Consider the following 19,102-nt stretch of genomic DNA (forward strand, 5'->3'; position numbering starts at 1 on the left):
TCATGTCATGATCTAGAACTTTTCCTTACTTTCCAACCCCAGAAAGATTCCCTAATAACAAGAATTGCCTGCTGTAGTATTACATGGCCAGAATTATGGACTTACTTTGATTAAATAAATGTTAGGAATAGCAGTACCTCCCAGAATTAGATACTTTTGTTAACAGGGGAAAGTGTGTAAGAATGGTAGGGCCAGAAAGTTTCCAGTTGTTCAGCCTTTTTTTTTTTTTTTTCTCTGTCTCTGATCCTTTGTGTAACTAGGATTAGAGGCTGCAAGGGCAAACTCAGTGAGGGGTTTCATACATGCAGAAAGGGAGAGAAACTCACAGAAGCCTTTCCTTTTCTTAAGACATCTGCTTTGAGGGTTTCAACTGGGAGAAAATGGAACACTTAACTTACATTATAGTGTGAGTTTTGCTGAGAGTCCTGTCTTGGATCCCTGCTCTCATACAAAGTTTAGTAGAGTCAGAGAAAACAGATCAATAACAAGAACAGCAGCAAAAAAGAGATCGGGTGCGGGGCCAAGGGTGACATTTTTGGGACTTGTGAAACACTTGCTACTGGACTGCAGGAGGGGTGCACGCCAGTAGAGGGCAACTCACTTCTGTGCGAATTTCCAGGAAGCTGGGTCAACAATTTGAAAGTCTTCCCCAGCGTTTCTGACAGCGAGGTGAAGGGAGCAAATGCCACAGCCTCGTGCCTAATAGTCTAAGCTGATCTTTCTTGAGCTTATTTATAATTCAGAAACGTTCCTCTGCTGATGAAAGCGCCAGTGGGTACAGCATTGTGTTCCTCTTTAATCCCAACCTGAAATAGTGATGAGCTGTTCAGAGGCGCTTGCACACCTACATGCTGCACAGTTCCCTGGTTATTTTTAATTTGAGTTACAGAGAGTGTGAGGTTGCGCTAGGCAAACCCTACAGTGCGGCCTGATATTTTGGGTAGGAGAGGGCCTGTACTTTGAGGAGAAGTGAAGGATTAACAAGTACGGTTTTATAAGCCATTGTTCTGGGGAGGACACTAATTGCCTTATTTTATTTAAACTAAATTTTAACTGAATATATTTAAAATCCTGGATTTTACCAATAGAAAGATGTTAATGTCAAGTTTAGGCTTTCTGTATATCCACAGTACATTCAAGAACTACTTGTCTATGTTGATAAAGATATAGGCTCTTTGTCCATAAGAAAATCCTCATTATGTTGCTGTCTGTGTTGATACGGTAGGTGTTTCATGTGGGAAGGTGGGAAGGCTGTGAGAATACAACTGGTCTGCCATCCCTCATTGTCTTTTACTTCAAGATGATGACTAGTCATTATATTAGCTTTAAATTAGTTGGCATAACGATATAGGAAAATTGAAATACCTATTATTGGCAGTTAGAAACTGGTTTACAAAACCAGAGGAACACTGGAAACCTTGAACTTTCAGCATAATAAATGATATTATTGGTGTTTATTATTGCAGATCTTGGATGATGGAGGGGATCTTACTCACTGGATTTATAAGAAGTATCCCAACATGTTTAAGAAAATCAAGGGCATAGTAGAGGAAAGTGTTACTGGAGTCCATAGGTAAGACTGGACAAGAACATACCTGGCTTTACACAACCTAGACGTGTATTCTTATAACCACATACCTGTGAAATACATTATGTTGAAAATTGGAGTCTATATGAGACCACAAGTCCCAAGTCTAAATACTATACCCTTTTCTTTTTTTAAAACTAACAATCACACAAAATGAAAACAGGGAGAGCAGAGACAAATAGGGGGATAAGTGTGGTCCTCTTGTTTTCTAGTTGTCATAAATAGTATGGCTGCTTGGATGGCTGCTCATTTATTCAACAGATATTCATTGAACTTCTACAGGGAGCCAAGAGCTGCTGTAGGAACCATGCCAGGGATCTCCCAGTAGGCGAAACAGACTAAAATCTGGGCCCTTGGGGTCCTGGAGCTTACATTCTGGCATGGAGAGCCCTTCTCAAGGCATAGAGAGGCCTCTTCTTCTCAAATAAGTAGTAACCCTCTGAGTAAAATTGGAGTTACTTCTCTTTATCACTATTTACCTAGAAAGAAGTGAAAGTATGACATAAAAGTTTTAAGGAAGTAAATTCTGTGCTATATTATAAATATATTGTGACCTTTTTGAATATATATATATATATATATTCAAAATGTCTTTTGAATATATAAAAGAAGATACCTTCAGACTCTTAGAAAGAGATGAATTTTTAATAAAATACTACATTCTTTTAATTAGCTTGCCTTAAAATAAATATACAGATAATATATTTGTAGATGTGTATATTGAGATTATAAAACTATTTGAAGGTTAAAATTGTAACAGTAGAGTAGTGAGATTATGCATATTTTTGTAATTTAAAAGGGGATTAAAATTCATAGGCAATTTGAAACCTCATATGTCATTTTATTTAAAAATCTTTATTTCATTAAATATATCTAGTAAGATGAAACTAGTTGCCTTTCATCTCATGCTCTCAAACCTATCCGAGCAACTTATTTCTAGAATTTAACATGAAACTGGCAGAAGATTGTAATATTACATCATTTTATGTTCTTGATTTCCCTCATCCCAGGCTGTACCAGCTTTCCAAAGCTGGGAAGTTGTGTGTTCCAGCCATGAATGTTAATGACTCAGTCACCAAACAGAAATTTGACAACCTATACTGTTGCCGTGAATCGATTCTTGATGGGTAATGTTTTATTTTCTTTGGTATGAACTTGAGTGGTTCAATTGAGGTTCTAAGTTTGGTTTGGGTTATTTCTGGAAATGATTCATGTAGCACCTCTGAATCTATTACACATCACACTGTATGTTTTGAAACCCAGAATTACCATTGCTAGCACTATGATAAGCATGTCATTTTACCTAAGAACTCAGACTAGCCTCCGTCTATTGTGGCTGACTTCTTACTTTGTGACCCTAACAGGCCTGTCAGTAATAAATTGTTTTTGATGGTCTGAGAAAGGGTTCCTGGTGTTTTTATTATAGACTCAGTTACCAGTTCTTAAGCTCCAACTATCATAGATTTGTCTAGTCATCTGGAGAATTGTGGTGAGCAGAGTCAGTTCCCAGAGGCATTACTAGATTTTCAATTAACGTAAGGGCTATAAGTCTAACACAGCCTACTCAACTATACCAAATATTGTGTTCTTTCAGTACCCAGTTTTTGTCCTTACAGTTGTAGAATATTGCCCAGTCAGGTGGTTTACATCATGCATAGGCTAATAGAACAGTGAAGCAAGGGCCTGTGGGCCACATTACGAACCACTCTGCACCCAGGCAGTTGCAGCACCACAGCCAAAAGGACCTTGGTTTAACCATTGGCTCCATCATTTATTAACCCTAGGACTCAGGTCTAGTTGTGTAACTTCTCTGTGCTTGTTTCTTCATCTGTGAAATGATGATGGCAAAACTGCCTCACAGAATTATTGTGAGGATTAAAAGGGATAAAGTGTGTATCCTGGTGTCTAGTGCAGGTCCTTCTGCCCTTCTTTCTAGAATCTTGTGCAATAAGCTCAAGGTTTGAGTTAGCTCTTAGGAAAGCTTTTTGCATTGAGTTTTTTCTTTTTCTTTCTTTTTTTTTTTTTTTTTTTTGGTAACAGAGGGTGGGAGGGTGTGTAGGGTTGGAGAGTGTTCAATGCAAATTTATAATTAGTATAAAATATTACCATTACTCCTGTAACCTCAATAGTGTTTTCAGATAGATTGAACATTTGAGAGAATTCTCAATCCATTGTCTATTTATACACTGTTGCTAGTTCTGACTAGATGTGTTACTGGGCTGAATAATCTTGAACCTGACAAAATCAGCAACCTGAGTATATATTAAAATATTTAGATGTGTTACTGGGCTGAATAATCTTGAACCTGACAAAATCAGCAACCTGAGTATATATTAAAATATTTAGATGTGTTACTGGGCTGAATAATCTTGAACCTGACAAAATCAGCAACCTGAGTATATATTAAAATATTTACTTATCTATTTTTAAGTATCTTTTAGATTTTACAAGTCCAAATCTGTGAGCCTGAAATGTATAGTAGTAGATTCAGTAAAAGATATGGAAAGGTGCCATTTGGCCAGTAAATCACCACAGTGACCAACACAAAGAGAAAGAGGAGAGGCACCCTCTGTCGCCATTCCTTTAGCCACATGTATGTCAATCTACAGGAAAGGTGCCATCAAGGGGATGGGCACTGTTCAAAAAGAAATGCTCCACACATGTTACCGTGGTGAAACCGGAAGAGTCTGTAATGTTACCCAGCATGCACTTGGCATCGTTGTAAACAAACAACTAAAGGGCAAGATTTTTGCCCAGATAATTCAGGTTCCTATTGAGCATATTAAACATTCTAAGGCAAGTTAGCACCCTGAAACACGTGAAGGAAAATGATCAGGAAAAAAAGGAAGCCAAAGAGAAAGCTACTTGGGTTCAGATGAAGTGCCAGCCTGCTCCACCCAGAGACGCGCACTGTGTGAGAACCGAGGGAAAGGAGCCTGAGCTGGAACCCATTTCCTGTGAATTCATGGCACAATAGGTATAAAATAAAATAAAAGACCTCTAAACTACAAAAAAAGTACATATAAATGTACCAGTCTTAGTTTATAAAAATGGACAGAGTTACCAACCCTGTAAGTAAAAAAAAAAAATTTAGTGTCAAAACTGTATGAAAGTAAAACTAAGTTGAAAGAAGTAGTACGTGTGTTGTTAAGGTTAATGAAGAAATAGAAAAACAGCAACTATTCAACAGAAACCTGATCCCTTTAGCTGGTTGAAAAACTTTCACTTGGATCACTATTCAGTTATAGTTATCCCTATTCAGGGAAACTAAGGAAGAGTAGTGGAAAAAGAGGCCATTCAGGATGTTAGAAAGTCCATATGAAGAAGGCATTTGTAGTTGACCATCTGTAGTCCTGAACTAGCTACACACTCTGTAGCTATGAGGGACTTGGCCTCACTGACTCTTAGAGGATGCTTCTGTAGTCGGACTGTAGTACCAAAAAGCGGCACAAATACAACCTTTTGAAAAAGATTGAGGTTCTACTTGGTAGGAAAAGAAGGATATTCCAGAGTCGCCATAGAAGCAATAAGATTTTCAGAGCATTACACAGGCAGTATTGTGAGAACACTTATAGATGATTGTGGGGCTAGAAGAATCAGACAGCAGAAACTTGGCGTGACTTTACACAGCACCAAGCAGTCAACCTTCATCCCTCCCCCACAAAATGGCCTTTCTTGACTAAGGTCTTACCTATCCTTTATCGAACATGAGGCAGATATGAGTTCCTAAGATCAAGAGAAATCACTACCTAACTGGAACCCATCCAGATCTGTCTGTCTGTTTTTTCAGTGTAGCAGTGTTGATGAAGTTTTCTTTCTACCACACTGTCACTTGTAACAAAAAGTCAGCCTCCTTTGGGAAGAGACGCAAAAAAGCATGAGATTAGGCAAGGCAAAGGAAGCTCAGAAATATGATCTGTTGATTTTCCTTGCTGTGCTAATCATTCAGGATAATTCTCCAAAGCCCTGATTTTTGATGTGGTAGGTACTCAGACAGTCTTACTCTCTTCATTCAAGATTTACCTTTGTTCTTAATTGATATTTATTGAGTTTCATTGACATCCATGGAGTTATACTAGTTCCTATTGAGTTGAGTTGTCAAATGATTAAAAAGTCAGAATTCCTACTTTGGCTTTGGAGCATTTTATAGACTCTTCCATAGGAGAGGTAAACAGACTGATGACTTTCTGATTTAATGGTTCTTCTCCCCTAGACTTAAAAGAACAACAGATATGATGTTTGGTGGAAAGCAGGTGGTGGTCTGTGGCTACGGAGAGGTACGCTTAACCTTTCGATTACTAGGTTTTTTAAAATGTATCTTACTGAGCTACACTAAAATTTTCCATTGGTGTGGACATGAGAGAATGCTCACTTACACTGTACTTGGGAAAGAGGTAACTCTTGAGAGTGCTTAGAATAGAATCTTTTACCCTCCACATTTTTGCCATTTTTTTCTTAAGCTGATTTTCTGACTGTTGCAGAGTACTGTTTGTGATGTTCTTTTAGCTTGTGTTTTGATTATAAATCGTGCGTGTGGGTGTTCTTATGCACATGCATGTACTAAGCAGGGGCTAGGATTTTGTTTATGAACTCCATTCATTTATTTATTTTTCTTATTTTCCCCCAACCATGAATCTATTCAGTGAAATTTCTTTTGGGGGTGGCAAAGGGGTACACTTTACCAGATGCTTTGAAAGCTGTTTTCTCATTGCCTTCCCTTATTATGTGTACTTGTTCCCCTCTTCAGGTGGGGAAGGGGTGCTGTGCTGCTCTGAAAGCGATGGGCTCCATTGTGTACGTGACTGAGATTGATCCCATCTGTGCTCTTCAAGCTTGGTAAGCATGTAATGGAGACTGGCCTTTTCTTCTCTACCAGATCTAATATGTGATCTTGTAGCTGTCTCCAAAGACTGGCCTGTTAATGCTACATTTTATCTTAGAGGGTCCCAGATCCCAAGAGAGGCTGTCCTTAACTGCCATTACATTAACTATAAGCTCCTGTCTTTCAAAGGTTAAGGAAAGAACAGAGACAGTCAGAGTTGCTAAAATGGAGCATTCCTATGGAAATAATAACAGGGACACCTTGAGCCAGAGAACAAGTAACCCCTGGCTTCTCCACATGTAATCTTTCTAAAAATAATGATCAAACAAGAAATAGGCTAGCATCAGATCCTTTCTGATGTGATGCATTGAAGAGATCTTCTGTGATATTCCCCCCAAAATGTGTAATCCAGATCTAATCAGGAAAAAGCACCAGACAAATCCAAATTAAGAGTTGAAACTGCCACCTCAGAGTTAGTAACAGTTTGTGCCGTTAACTATTTAGCAATTGTTTATATTATTAAGTTTGAAATGATTTCAAAATTAAAGTTACTAAGAATAGTTCCTTGCTCCTCTGCAAAATGTGCAAAATCCTTAGTACCTCGAAGATATGCATTATACAATAAATATAACATCCTGAGCTGTTGTCACATAATAAACACTCACTAGATGGTGGCTCTTTTGTCTCTTTCCATCCTTAGTAGGATGGAAATACTGCTCTCTGTGAAAATTATGGCAGAATCCAGTTAGCTGTAGCCTGGATAGTCCACCCAATCTTTACCATTAACCCTCCAGAGGAAGTTGCCCTGAGTAGAATGAAGCGTGGCAAAAGGATCTTGCATAAATCATTTGCCCCTATTCCACTCCTCCTACATCCTAGCCAAAACCAGATTTTCCCTTCAGAGCTCCAGCTCTTCATTTTAGTACTTTCAGAGTTCATTAAAGAAGCCTGAATGTGCTTTAATAATGATTAAGATATCAACTCAATAATATACAGACACGAACCTATCACTTATTCATATTATATATTCTGCTGACTATGAATAAGATTAATGAGACAAAGTCCTGCTTTTAGAAGCACACAGATGCATAACCACAGTGCAGTGCAGTAAACGCTATGACAGATAAGATCACAAACTTGTAAGCACACAAGGAGAAATATCCAACTAAAGAGTCATTGGTCACCATTGGTAACCAAAAGAGGTGTCAGTATAACTGAGTCCTGAAATTTGCTTGGAAATAAATTACATGAACAGAAAACATGTGTAATAGTCACTAAAAAACAGACTACAGCATACCAAAGGATCCAACTGTATTTTAATGTAACTGTCCATAGGGTAAATTTGAGGATGTGTTAATATCTGGGTGGGAATCATTTTAATATAATTCTACCAATATATGTTTGGTGGTTTTATCCTGATGAAAACAGGCAATCTTCACTGAAATATTTTAAGCAAAGAAGTGATTTTAAAGTGCTTTTAAGGCAATTACTCTGCAAAATGAATTAGATTTAAACCTAAGACAATGAGATTGGGCCAGGGGCTACTTTAGTAATCTTGGCAAGAAATAATAAGGCCAGCACAGATGGAGAAGAGAGGATAAATCCAAGGGAATTTAAGGATTTAAAGAAAAAGAACCAGATTCAGTGACAACTGAGGGGCAGTAGGTTAGGAAATTTTAGTTTTTTGACTCATACAGTTGGATGAACAGCAATGCAGTTGATCAAGATAGAAAATATAGAAGAAATAGTGTTGGAGATACAGAAAAAATAATGTGTTCTGTTCAAACATGACAAGTTTGCGATCCTTGTGGCACATTAGGAGGAACTATCCAGTGGATAACTTTGTGTGGCTCTGAAACTTCCCAGAGATCTAAGGTATACAAATTAGCCACCTCTGAAGGAGCTGTTTGTAGCCAAGGAAAGGATACAAATACATGGTGAAAATAGAGGAAAGGGCACCCTACAGAGTAGTAACTTTTAAATAACTGAGATTGAGAAGGAGCTATCAGAAAAGTGGGAAGGCAGCTAAGAGAAAATAGCATTGTGAACTTGCAAGGATAGAGTTTTAAGAAGGTAAGTGATGTTTAATGGAGCAGAGGAAGTCAAGTAAGATAAAAGTCTGAAAATGTTATTTTTGACATTCAGTTCACTGATCATCTTGGTGAGAACAGTTTTCAGTGGGGTAGTAGGTTTAGTGGCTAGTTGGCACTTTCTCAGAACTCAACTGAGGAATCTCATGGTAACGGTCCATTATCAGGAAGAACTAGATTCCAGTGATACAAAAGAACTTTTTATTCCTGTCCTGTGTGAATTAAGGAAATGGTTTGATTTTTTTATTGCTGAGAATAGTCTAGCTATATCAAAAAGTGATAAATATAGGTATCGAAGGGACTTAGTAATAACTTCTAAGGTTTTGTAGCAAAAGGCTCCCACAGCTGCCTATTGACATTTATTGGTGATGCTTTATTTCTACAGTATGGATGGATTTCGACTGGTGAAATTAAATGAGGTCATCCGACAAGTGGATATTGTTATTACCTGTACAGGTATGATTATGACATTTAAAATTGGGAATATTTTCATGGGAAAGTGAAAAAATTATTAAAAATGTTTAGTCAAAATGAGGCTACAATGGCCAAATAATAGTTCAAAAAACAGTCAGTCTTTAACATTGTTCCTGCATCTTTAGAGGTGTGGCCTAAAGCATTCTATTAAGTCATTTTTTCCTTAGAGGAAAGAATCTTTCTATCCCTTTTAATTGTTCTATATCTCCATCCATTCTCAGTTATTGAGGAAATGGCCTGCAGTAAGTTTTATTTGGGAAGCCAGCTCTTAAATTTGTGTATTTGATTTTTTGTTTTACTTTCAAAACTGGCATCTGTTTCTCTCTACTCCCTATAATTAAAGCCAGGCTAGAGTAAAATTCTTCCTGTAGAGAAATTAAAAAAGGGAGCTGTATTAATTCCCACAGAGGTAGATTCTGAGTTTTGGAGAGGAATATGCAGCAATGGCTACACTTTGGACTAAAATACTTATTTTATCTTATAGTAGAACTGTCAACCACTGGAACGTTGCTTTTCTTTCATGATTTTATTTTGGAAGAGGAACATCAGAATATTTAAAAGTAAAAATATGTTTATAGCCTCAGGGAGAGCTGGAGCAGAGAAAGGGGACAATAAGACATTGTTCTTGCTTCACATCATATCCTTCATCTCTCCCTCTTTTTTTTTTTAAGTAATTTTATGGAAAAAATTTATAGTAATTTTTTGAAGTAATTTTAAATTCACAGTTAATTTTTTTCTAGTAAATTCACAGGGTCATACAGCCATAATCTAATGTATACAATGTATACAATTCAGTGGTTTTTAGTAAAGTTGTGCAACATCCCATTATGATTCCAGAACATTTTTATCATTCCCAAAAGAAATTCCATTCTAATAACAGTTACTCCTTATTCCACCCCCCACCTTTTTTCCAACCCTTGCTAACCATTAATTTCTGTCTCTATAGATTTTTCTATTCAAGATATTTCATATCAATTAAAAAAAAATGTGGTCTTTGGTGACAAGCTTTTTTTACTTAGCATAATGTTTTCAGGGTTCATTCATATTGTAGCATTTATCAATAGCTCATTCCTTTTTATTGCTGAATAATATTCTGTTTTAAGGAGAGATATATATACACACACACAAACACACACAACACATTTTTATTTATCCATTCACCAAATGACAGATTTTCATGTTATTTTCACTTTTTGACTATTATGAACAATGCTACAGTGAACACTGTGTAGAAGTTTTTCTGTGATTACCTACAAGTGATATTACTGGATCATATGGTAACTGTACTTGCAACATTTTGAGGAACTGTCAGACATTTCCAAAGTGACAACTTTTATAGGCCTGCCAACAGTGCATGAGAATTACTTCTTCACAAACTTGTCAACACTTATTATTGTCTGTCTTCTTTATTATACTCACCCTAACAGATGTGAAGTGATTTTGATTTATACTTCCAAATTGACTAATGATGTTGAGCATCTTTTCTTGTGCATGTTGGCTTATCTTTTGTACATCTTTTTTTGAAAAATGTCTGTTAAGATCTTTTGCTCATTTTTAAAGTGTATATTACTTTTCTCTGTGTTACTGAGTTAGAATGTTTTTTAATAATTTGAGATAAAACTTCCTTATCATGTAATTTGCAAATATCTTGTTCCATTCTGTGGGTTATCTTTTGACTTGCCTAGTAGTAACACAAAAGTTTTTAATATGATAGTTCAGTTTACTTTTTCTTTGGTTTCTTGTGTTGAGGTGTTATTGCTAAGAAACAATTGCCTAATCAAGCTCACAAAGATTTGTTCCTATATTCGCCAAGAATTTTGTAGTTTTGGTTCATACATTTATGTCTCTGTTCTATTTCAATTTAAATTTTACATATGGTGTTAGGTAGGGATCTAACTTCATTCCTTTTCATGTAAATATCTCTTCTGTTTTTAAGGTAACAAGAATGTGGTAACCAGAGAACACTTGGATCGTATGAAGAATAGTTGCATTGTTTGTAACATGGGACATTCCAATACGGAGATTGACGTGGTAAGATCAAATGACTCATCTTTTGGGTCTTTTTTTTTTTCTTCCTCCCAAGAAACATAAACTGGAACTTAAGAGCAGAGAGAGCAGCGATTGTAAACTTGACTGTTCTATTAGAGCTATCTAGTCCTTTCACGAATCAGCCTTTTGGCCTGTGCTTGTGAGTACTCTAAACCTTCTTTGTCTCAATATAATCATTTGAAATGACTGTTTTCTTCTACCTCTTTATACTACAAGGCAGTTCATCTTTATGTTGAAGATTAAGAACTGGATAAACTCAAAACTACAAAGAGGATGCCATAAATGTCAGTATGGTAGTAGTATTTGGGGGATGTTTGATTTTACTATCAAGGTGAGATAAGCAGGTTGATTCAAGGAAGAGCAATATTTGGGCTGGGATAGAAGATTACCTGAGACTGACTGTGTCTGTCAAATATGGTGTTCTTTTCTGTTCTTTCCCTATTTCACTACAGTAGTTCTCCCCTTAAAATATTTTCCAAATGATAGTAATTGGGCCTGTAGGTGTCACAGTCAGTTCAGTTCCATGTGATTCTCAAACCTGGACTATCTTATCACTTTGGTTCTCAAATTTGTTCATATTCACCCGAAAATTTTCCAATCCAAGATAGTACTCAGCTCTACTATGGTCTCAAGTAGTAGTTAATAGAAGTGTTACTTATTTCTTTTCAGACTTACCAAAGTTTCTCTCAGTGTGACTTTCACTCTGGTTTTAAATTGCTATGGCATTTGTATGGTACAACTGTATTTCTCTCTGGGTAAATGGCTCAAGCAAAGCATGTTTTTATCTCCATCGAGGGCTGCTCTGATTGAGCTTCTGCATTGCCAGGTAAGGTTCAGTTGATATATCGAGAGCCTATTGGGTAGTATCTATTTTAAAGAGTTTCTCTTTTTATTCTGTACTGTATTCTTTTGTTATTAAAAATAGCTAGGAAAACAACCTGTCAACATCTGTTTCTACCCTTATCTCTGAGTGGCATGGCTCCATTATTCTGTCTTACTATGATAGTTTGCTTATAATGAATAATTTATTTAATTCTTTTCTGTTCATTTTAAGTTTCACTTATGTGCCATGCTGCCCCGTTCTAAATGGTCGAAGATACTAATACTTCTAAAACTGTCTAGCCGTGATTGTCCTTGTCTGGATTGATCTGCTTGAAGTCCTCGGATAGGAAAAGCCTAAAGGGAAGTTGTTAAGTGCTGAGCTGTAATAAGCTCTCAAGAAGCTCTGAAATGAAAATAACTCCAAATACAATCTTTTAATTTACACATTTTTCCTTTATGTTATTTCATACTTTGATTGTTCAACAATGTATTATCTTATTCCTGGATTTCGTTTTGGAAACTAAGAAGTTGAATGCATTGTTCAGTGATATACTAGATTTAAAACTTAATTTGGAGCATTAAATCAAGGTTTTTAAATTTACCAGTAAATTTTTTGTTTTGCTTTGTATTCTTATATACTAGTTAGTATCATCTCATAATACCTAGATTAGTTTCAAATTAGTAATCTTTCCTCCAGAGGCAGACCAGACACAAGTAATCTCTTGGGATAAAATAAAGACACTTTATTTTCGGTCACAGATACTTGTGTGATTGCTGTATGCTAGGTGCTATTCTAGATGCTTGGAGTAGGCCAAAGATTCCTGCCCTTATGGAACTTACATTTAGTGAGAAGAAAGGCAGTAAATAAGTAAAAGCTACAGTATGTTAAAAGGTAAAAGAAAGCATATGGTAAAAAGTAAAAGTAGAGCATGCGAAGAGAAATTAGGAGTGCTGGGTAGTAGTTCTGGATAGACTGGCCAGGTATAAGCCTCATTAAGAAGGTGGTGATTGTGTAGACTTGAAGGAATTTGCCACATAGACTTTTAGGTGAAGAATATTTTGTGGTAACAAACAGAGAAAATGCCCTAAGGAATGTGGCTAGCATTTCCAAGGATCTTCAGTGAGGCCAGTGTGTTTGGAGCAGAGAGAGCATGAAGCAGGAGAGTGGAAGATGATCATGGCCAGAGAGATAATGGGCCAGATCCTGTGAGGTTTCAGAAGCCACTGTAAAAACTCCTGATTATGTACTGAAAGAAATTTAGAGCTATTGTCAGATTTATTACAATTTGACTTCTATCTACACGGCTGCTTTCTTGGGGCTTAGAGTCTGCTGTGGGAGACAGACAAACAGTTATTGTCAGTGCCTAATATTGAAGAAAACAGCAGGGTAACAACATTGAGGCTGCTATTTTAGTTAGAGTGATCAAGGAAAGTATTTTTGAGGAGATGGCATTTGAATAAAAACTGAATGAATTGAAGGAGCAAGGCATCTGAGCATTCTGTTTATAGAGAATGCAAGTGGAAGTCCTGAGCTAGAAGTATGCTTAATATCTTTGAAGATATAAATAAGTCCATTGTGGCAGGAATAGAATGGGCATGGAGAAGTGGATAAATAGATCAAGGAGGTGCTAGATTATGTACTGCTTTATAGTCTTTGTTAGGTCTTCAGTTTTATTCTGCATGCAAGGAAAACTATTGGAAAGTTTTGAGCAGGTGACAAAAATCTAACTTACTTTTAAAAGATTACTCGCTTGTATAAAGAAAACACTTCTGGAGATTGAGTAGTAATAGTGACAATAGAAACCTCTTCAGCATTTAAAAACCTAGAAAGTAGTAGCTTGGATTGGATGGGTAAGCTATGTAGGGTATAAGAAGTGATATTTTGCTACAGTAAAATCAATGAGATTTGCTAAATGGATTAGATGCAGGGTATGAGTAAAAAAAGAACATTACTGTAAGACAATGTAGTAAACTGCAAGGGAGATGCATTTTTATTCAGATATTTTTAATAATCAAAAATGTCCCTTTTGGGGGGGGTTAGGGTTTTTTTTTTAAGATTTCTAATTTTACTTAAATTTGAGATATTGAATGACACATTTTTAGGGAGGAATAGCTCATCAAGAGTTGCCCATTTAGAAACTCTTTTTTTTTTTTTTCATGAGAAATATTAATGTAATGAATACTTAGGGAATCTGCAATAGGGATTATGTTCCCAGCTGCTTTTGGTCTTTCTATAAAAATTTTCCTTTTTTTTTTGAAAGCAGACCTGCTTATCTACATGAATTCCATAGAAGACTGTATGAGATTTCACCATTCAGGTGGCTAAGCCATTATGCATGCATATTTTAAAAGTTTACCAGTGAATTACAACCTGAGACTTGCTGTTGACCCCATGCTTTGCAAGAACTACTAGAACCACAGTGTTCTCCCTGAAGAAACTGATATGCACAGTTGAAAATCATATAATACCAATTTATGCAGGCATATTAAATGGCTCAGTTACCGTGGGATAGCCAGTTAGTTTGGAAGGGTAGTCTACATAGGGAACCAATTTTTTTGGTAGATTGCTTAGTGATTATAAATCCATAGTAAAGACAATCAGAGGTCTTTAAGAAAAATTCTTGTAAACTGTGTTAAGCATGAGACGCTACTTTTGAGGAGTATGAGTGACAAAAAGACCTTAATGGGGTTAGTAAGCTTCTAGGACACTGCTAGATGTAACTGAATTTCTCTTCAATCCTGGTTTTAAGCTGAACTGCGGGTCTTTTGCTTTCATGATAGCCATTCCGAGTCTCTAGAAATCTACTAAGCATCGATTATGTTTTTATTTTTATTAACAGTGTCCTTTCCTTGACACCATAAGTATTTTCCCAGGAAGTACTTCCTAAAACAGGAGAATTTTATAATCATGGTTTTCAACTCTTACTCCCAGTCACAGAGGTTGTATACCATCTGAAAGATTAGGAATGTGAGATAGAACTTGAAATACTTTAGTAACATCATCTCAGATAAAAAATACCTGTGGTGGGCCCTCCTTGGTGGTACCACAGGTTGAGTCTCAGCACAATGAAGGTCTCCACAGCCACTGCAACATGAGTTCAATCCCCGGCCAGGGAGCTGACCCACATGGCACAGCAGACCTCGTCTGACCTACCTGCTGCTTCCCTCAGCAGAGTATTTCACTTGATCTTCCTGTTCTGCTCCCCACTCTGTCCCTGGTGAATCCTCTCACCCCTCCACACCTTTGGCCTGTACCCCAGTTCTTGCATGCATGCATAAATAAACCTTTAAAAATGTGCCAGTGGCACCAAGGCCTATCTCTTGACTTTCTGTGGTTCTTGCTCTTCGTGGTGATATTTTTAAAGGCTAAGATACTTGCCTTGTATATCCTTAACTTCTTCAAATGATCTGTTTGCATAAATGCTTCTCAATTCTAGTTATAGTGTTCATAAAAATTTTAAAGCTAACTTTGACATAATGCTTCCTTAAAAAGTCAAACATATAGTTACATTTAAAGAAGTTAAAAAATTACAAAAAGGTTATATTACTCAACAACTTGATTTTTTTCATTTATAAAATAATAAATGGTTTTCATATTAACTTACACAGATCTACTTTTGGGGACTGTATAATATTCTACAACATGCAGTTAGCCTGATTTGCTTAGCCATTCCCTGTTGCCTTACATTCCATTTTTCACTATTACAAATAACATTGGATTGAATATTCTTATATTTCTGAACTTGAACAAGTGTTTCTGTAGCTTAGAACCTTAAAAGTAGAACTGACTAATTTAAGATCAGGTACATGTAAAATTTTGTTAGTTCTGGTGAAATTGCCCTTTAGCAAGGTCAAACCATTTATGAAAATTGACATCTGAAGAAATTTTTTATTTCCCACCTACCTAATAAAGAAATGGGCCAACCCATTAATATAGTCCCGAATATGTTGAAATACATTATATGTCTGTCTTTCCCAGTAGATAACAAAAAGAAGATGCAGTCCCTGTCCATAAATCACTCATAGTAAAAGAGAAAGCTACATACTTATTTATAATAGTAACTTTTACTATAGTGCCTAGAATATAGTGTGTACTCAATAAATGATTATTGTATAACTAAAGTATTTCTGTTTATTTCTGTGTAAACTACTATTTGGCAGAACTTTTCAATTTTATCGGGTCAGTGGGTGGTTTTGGAATACGGACTCCCTTGCAATTTTCAGCATTGCCTCTTCAAAGAAGGCAGTTATCTTAAGTCTAAGTCCTGTGGCTGTTACTTGATTGCTGCTGTTAATAAACTTGACATTTCTTCTCTTGTTCTCGGAATATACAATATACAGAAATGGAAGGAGGATGAGCCATTGGGAGCTTAAGCATTTTCTAAAGCCTAGCTCACATGTGCACTTAGATAACAAAGCTTCTGTGACTGGAGGGTGAACCACCATTACTGAGATTGTGGAACATGGACGTGGGGACATGAGAGCAGACCCAGCATGCCCTATTCAGGAATTACAGCCTTTCTAACTAATGTCACTCAGCTCTGACCCTCCATTATCCTGTGTCTCTTAAGCGCCTTATACTTAGTTTGCATAATACTAATTTGCACTTGTTTGCATGTCGCTTTATACTTTAAAGGCCCCCCCCCACACACACAGACATGTATTATTTTGTGTCCCCAACTAAAGTATGAGCTTTTTGAAGGCAGAAACCATGTCTTTGGTTTCTTTTGTATTTCTCATAGCACCTTTTACTGTGCTCAGCAGAGAGTGGGCGCACAGTATATATTGTGGAATGACATCCTGAGTGATCCCTCCCTGGCTGGGCCTAAGATTAAATCCCCTGAAATGGAACAGTCCTAACCAACCCAGGACAGGTATTCTCCATCTGGCATGTTGATTGTTCCTTTCAACTTGCTATTTGAAATGGTTCCTTCAAAATCTTTCCATCCACAAAGTGGGACTTGGTGTGGTTGATAATGTGCTGCTGTGTGTGTTCCAGGCAAGTCTGAGGACACCAGAACTGACCTGGGAGCGTGTGAGATCACAAGTCGATCATGTAATATGGCCTGATGGCAAGAGGATAGTATTGCTGGCAGAGGTAAGACCTGAGGCTGTCAGGTCCACCCTGACAGGAGAGACTGCAGTATCAGACCCTTCCCTCCTGTTCTCTCATACTTTCAGCTCCTCTCAAGCACAACTTTACCTCCATTACCAATAGATTTTACATCTAATTGTGAAGGGCCTTTTCATTCAGCAATTAAGAAACTATTTTGGTTCCCCACTTTTTACCAATTATCCTGTCTCCCCATGTCACTCTACAGGTTGAGTCAGATAATGGAAAGAATGAACAGATAGAACAGATGCCACTTTGAGTGATGCTTATAGAAATAATGGCATTCGTGGGAAGGTTCAGTCAGCAGGCACAAAGTAGACAATCCTGGCCTGTAACAGACTATCTTTGGCAAGCTTTAGGAAGAACGTGTCTTTGTAGAGATCCTGATTTTGAGTATCCATTGCCCAGAATTGAGCCAGACTTGTAGTAAGCATCTAGCTATATTTTAGTTGTATAATTATTATTTCCCCATCCCCGCTTCTAGCTCAGACTTACCCGTGACTCATCCCACTTAACTTCCCATGTCAATGTTTAGTCACCTTTCCTTTCTTAAAAGTTTCTCTTCTCTAGCTCTGGATTCCTGACACAATAATGATACCCCCTGGACTGACCTTGACACTCTTTTCTAGGGAACAATACCAAAATAACAAGGAAGATAATTCTTTCATCAAGTTTTGATTTTCAGTTTTCTTTCCTTTTTAAATTAAATAAACAAAATGCGGAATTACAGAAGATATACCGTCTTCAACTGGGATCCTTAAATTTATGTTTGTGTATCCTACTAGTAGTTCTCTTTTACCTTTCCCCACTTGATTTCACCTTCTCGAATACTTCTGACATTTCTTCACAAGAAGAACTATTTTTGAAGAGAGGGTTGGCAGGCTGTTAAATGTTACCTTATTCCTAGTTGGCCTGGCAGGTCCATCTTGTAATTGTCATGACAAATGCAAGTGCCACGGTTGTTTTTTACTGGTGCAGTGGAGTTAAAAAGTTGGTCCACCTTGCTGGGAAACAAAGTGGGAAATGATTGGAGGGGTGGGGGACCGTAGTCGCTAGTACTCTGATTCACCTATGTAGAGTATAATTCTGCTGTTGAATTCAGGAAGACCAAATTGAGGGCAAGCATAAATATTATCACCATTTTCTAAGTCTTAAAAATAGCTCCTCTGAGGACCTCTTTGGTGGCACAGCAGGTTAAAGCACAGCACTACAAGCTGGCCACAGCCACTTCAGTGTGAGTGTGATCCCTGGCCCCAGAGGTGATCCATGTGGCATACAGCAGACCTCTGTCTCGCCCACTGCTTGCCTCAGCAGTGTACTTCGTCAGTCTGCCTGTTCTGCACCCCTCTCGTCTGGTAAATCCTCTTACCATCCCTGCACCTCTGGCCTGTACCTTAGTTCTGTATGCATAAATATATAAATCTTAAAAACAAACAAACAAACAAAAAAAAACTCCCCTCAAAACTTGGAGAGATTGCTCCCAGATTTAACCAGATCACTGTTTATGACTGTCTTTCAAAGGTCTGTTGAAACCTTTGAAGGAGGCTATTCCGCTATAGAAAATAGAACATTCAAATATACCCTTCCTTCACAGACGCCTCAGCATAGTGTTATCATATTTTTTTTTACATATTCTCTGAGATCTTTTTAACTGTTGCCTTCATCAAATTTTCCAGATTTCTTTTATGGTTTCACTTAAATGTTAATTCATTTCTATGTATTTGAAAACCTCCTTCTTTCCTGTCCGGCATTCTTAGTAGAGGAGTGTTTGGAAAACCGTAGTCTTACTCTTTCCTCACTCCTAAAAGTTCAAAGAGTTTCTTAACCCATTTGTGTCCTAACCCTGCACTCTAGGGCCGTCTGCTGAACCTAAGCTGCTCCACAGTGCCTACGTTTGTGCTCTCAATCACTGCTACCACTCAGGTAAGGCCACCTTGTGAAAAGCAATGGGCTAGAGCGGGTCCTTGACAATCAGGTTATTAGTTAACTGTGGGACAGACTGCTGTCAATGGCACATCAGCATTAATCTCTCTGCTTTTTTAGGCTCTTGCCTTGATAGAGCTTTACAATGCTCCTGAGGGTCGCTATAAGCAGGATGTCTACCTGTTACCTAAGAAAATGGGTAAGCCTGCACTCTCCTATCC

At 37.3% G+C, this 19,102-nt stretch overlaps 1 protein-coding gene across 2 annotated transcripts in view; it reads left to right on the top strand.

Annotated features, from left to right (window-relative positions):
• Positions 1-19,102, top strand: part of AHCYL2 (adenosylhomocysteinase-like 2) — a 49,076-nt gene that overhangs the window by 25,614 nt on the left and 4,360 nt on the right. For both annotated transcript variants that reach the window (XM_012720950.1, XM_004677033.2), the window contains exons 7-15: positions 1,467-1,573; positions 2,599-2,715; positions 5,802-5,865; positions 6,336-6,424; positions 8,886-8,956; positions 10,911-11,005; positions 16,845-16,943; positions 18,813-18,881; positions 19,002-19,080. In XM_012720950.1, the coding sequence (XP_012576404.1) occupies positions 1,467-1,573; positions 2,599-2,715; positions 5,802-5,865; positions 6,336-6,424; positions 8,886-8,956; positions 10,911-11,005; positions 16,845-16,943; positions 18,813-18,881; positions 19,002-19,080 (790 nt within the window). The remainder of the gene's footprint in view (positions 1-1,466; positions 1,574-2,598; positions 2,716-5,801; positions 5,866-6,335; positions 6,425-8,885; positions 8,957-10,910; positions 11,006-16,844; positions 16,944-18,812; positions 18,882-19,001; positions 19,081-19,102) is intronic.

The sequence above is a fragment of the Condylura cristata genome, unplaced genomic scaffold, assembly GCF_000260355.1.
Source record: "Condylura cristata isolate star-nosed mole 26May11 unplaced genomic scaffold, ConCri1.0 scaffold00005, whole genome shotgun sequence".
Taxonomy (NCBI): Eukaryota; Metazoa; Chordata; class Mammalia; order Eulipotyphla; family Talpidae; genus Condylura; species Condylura cristata.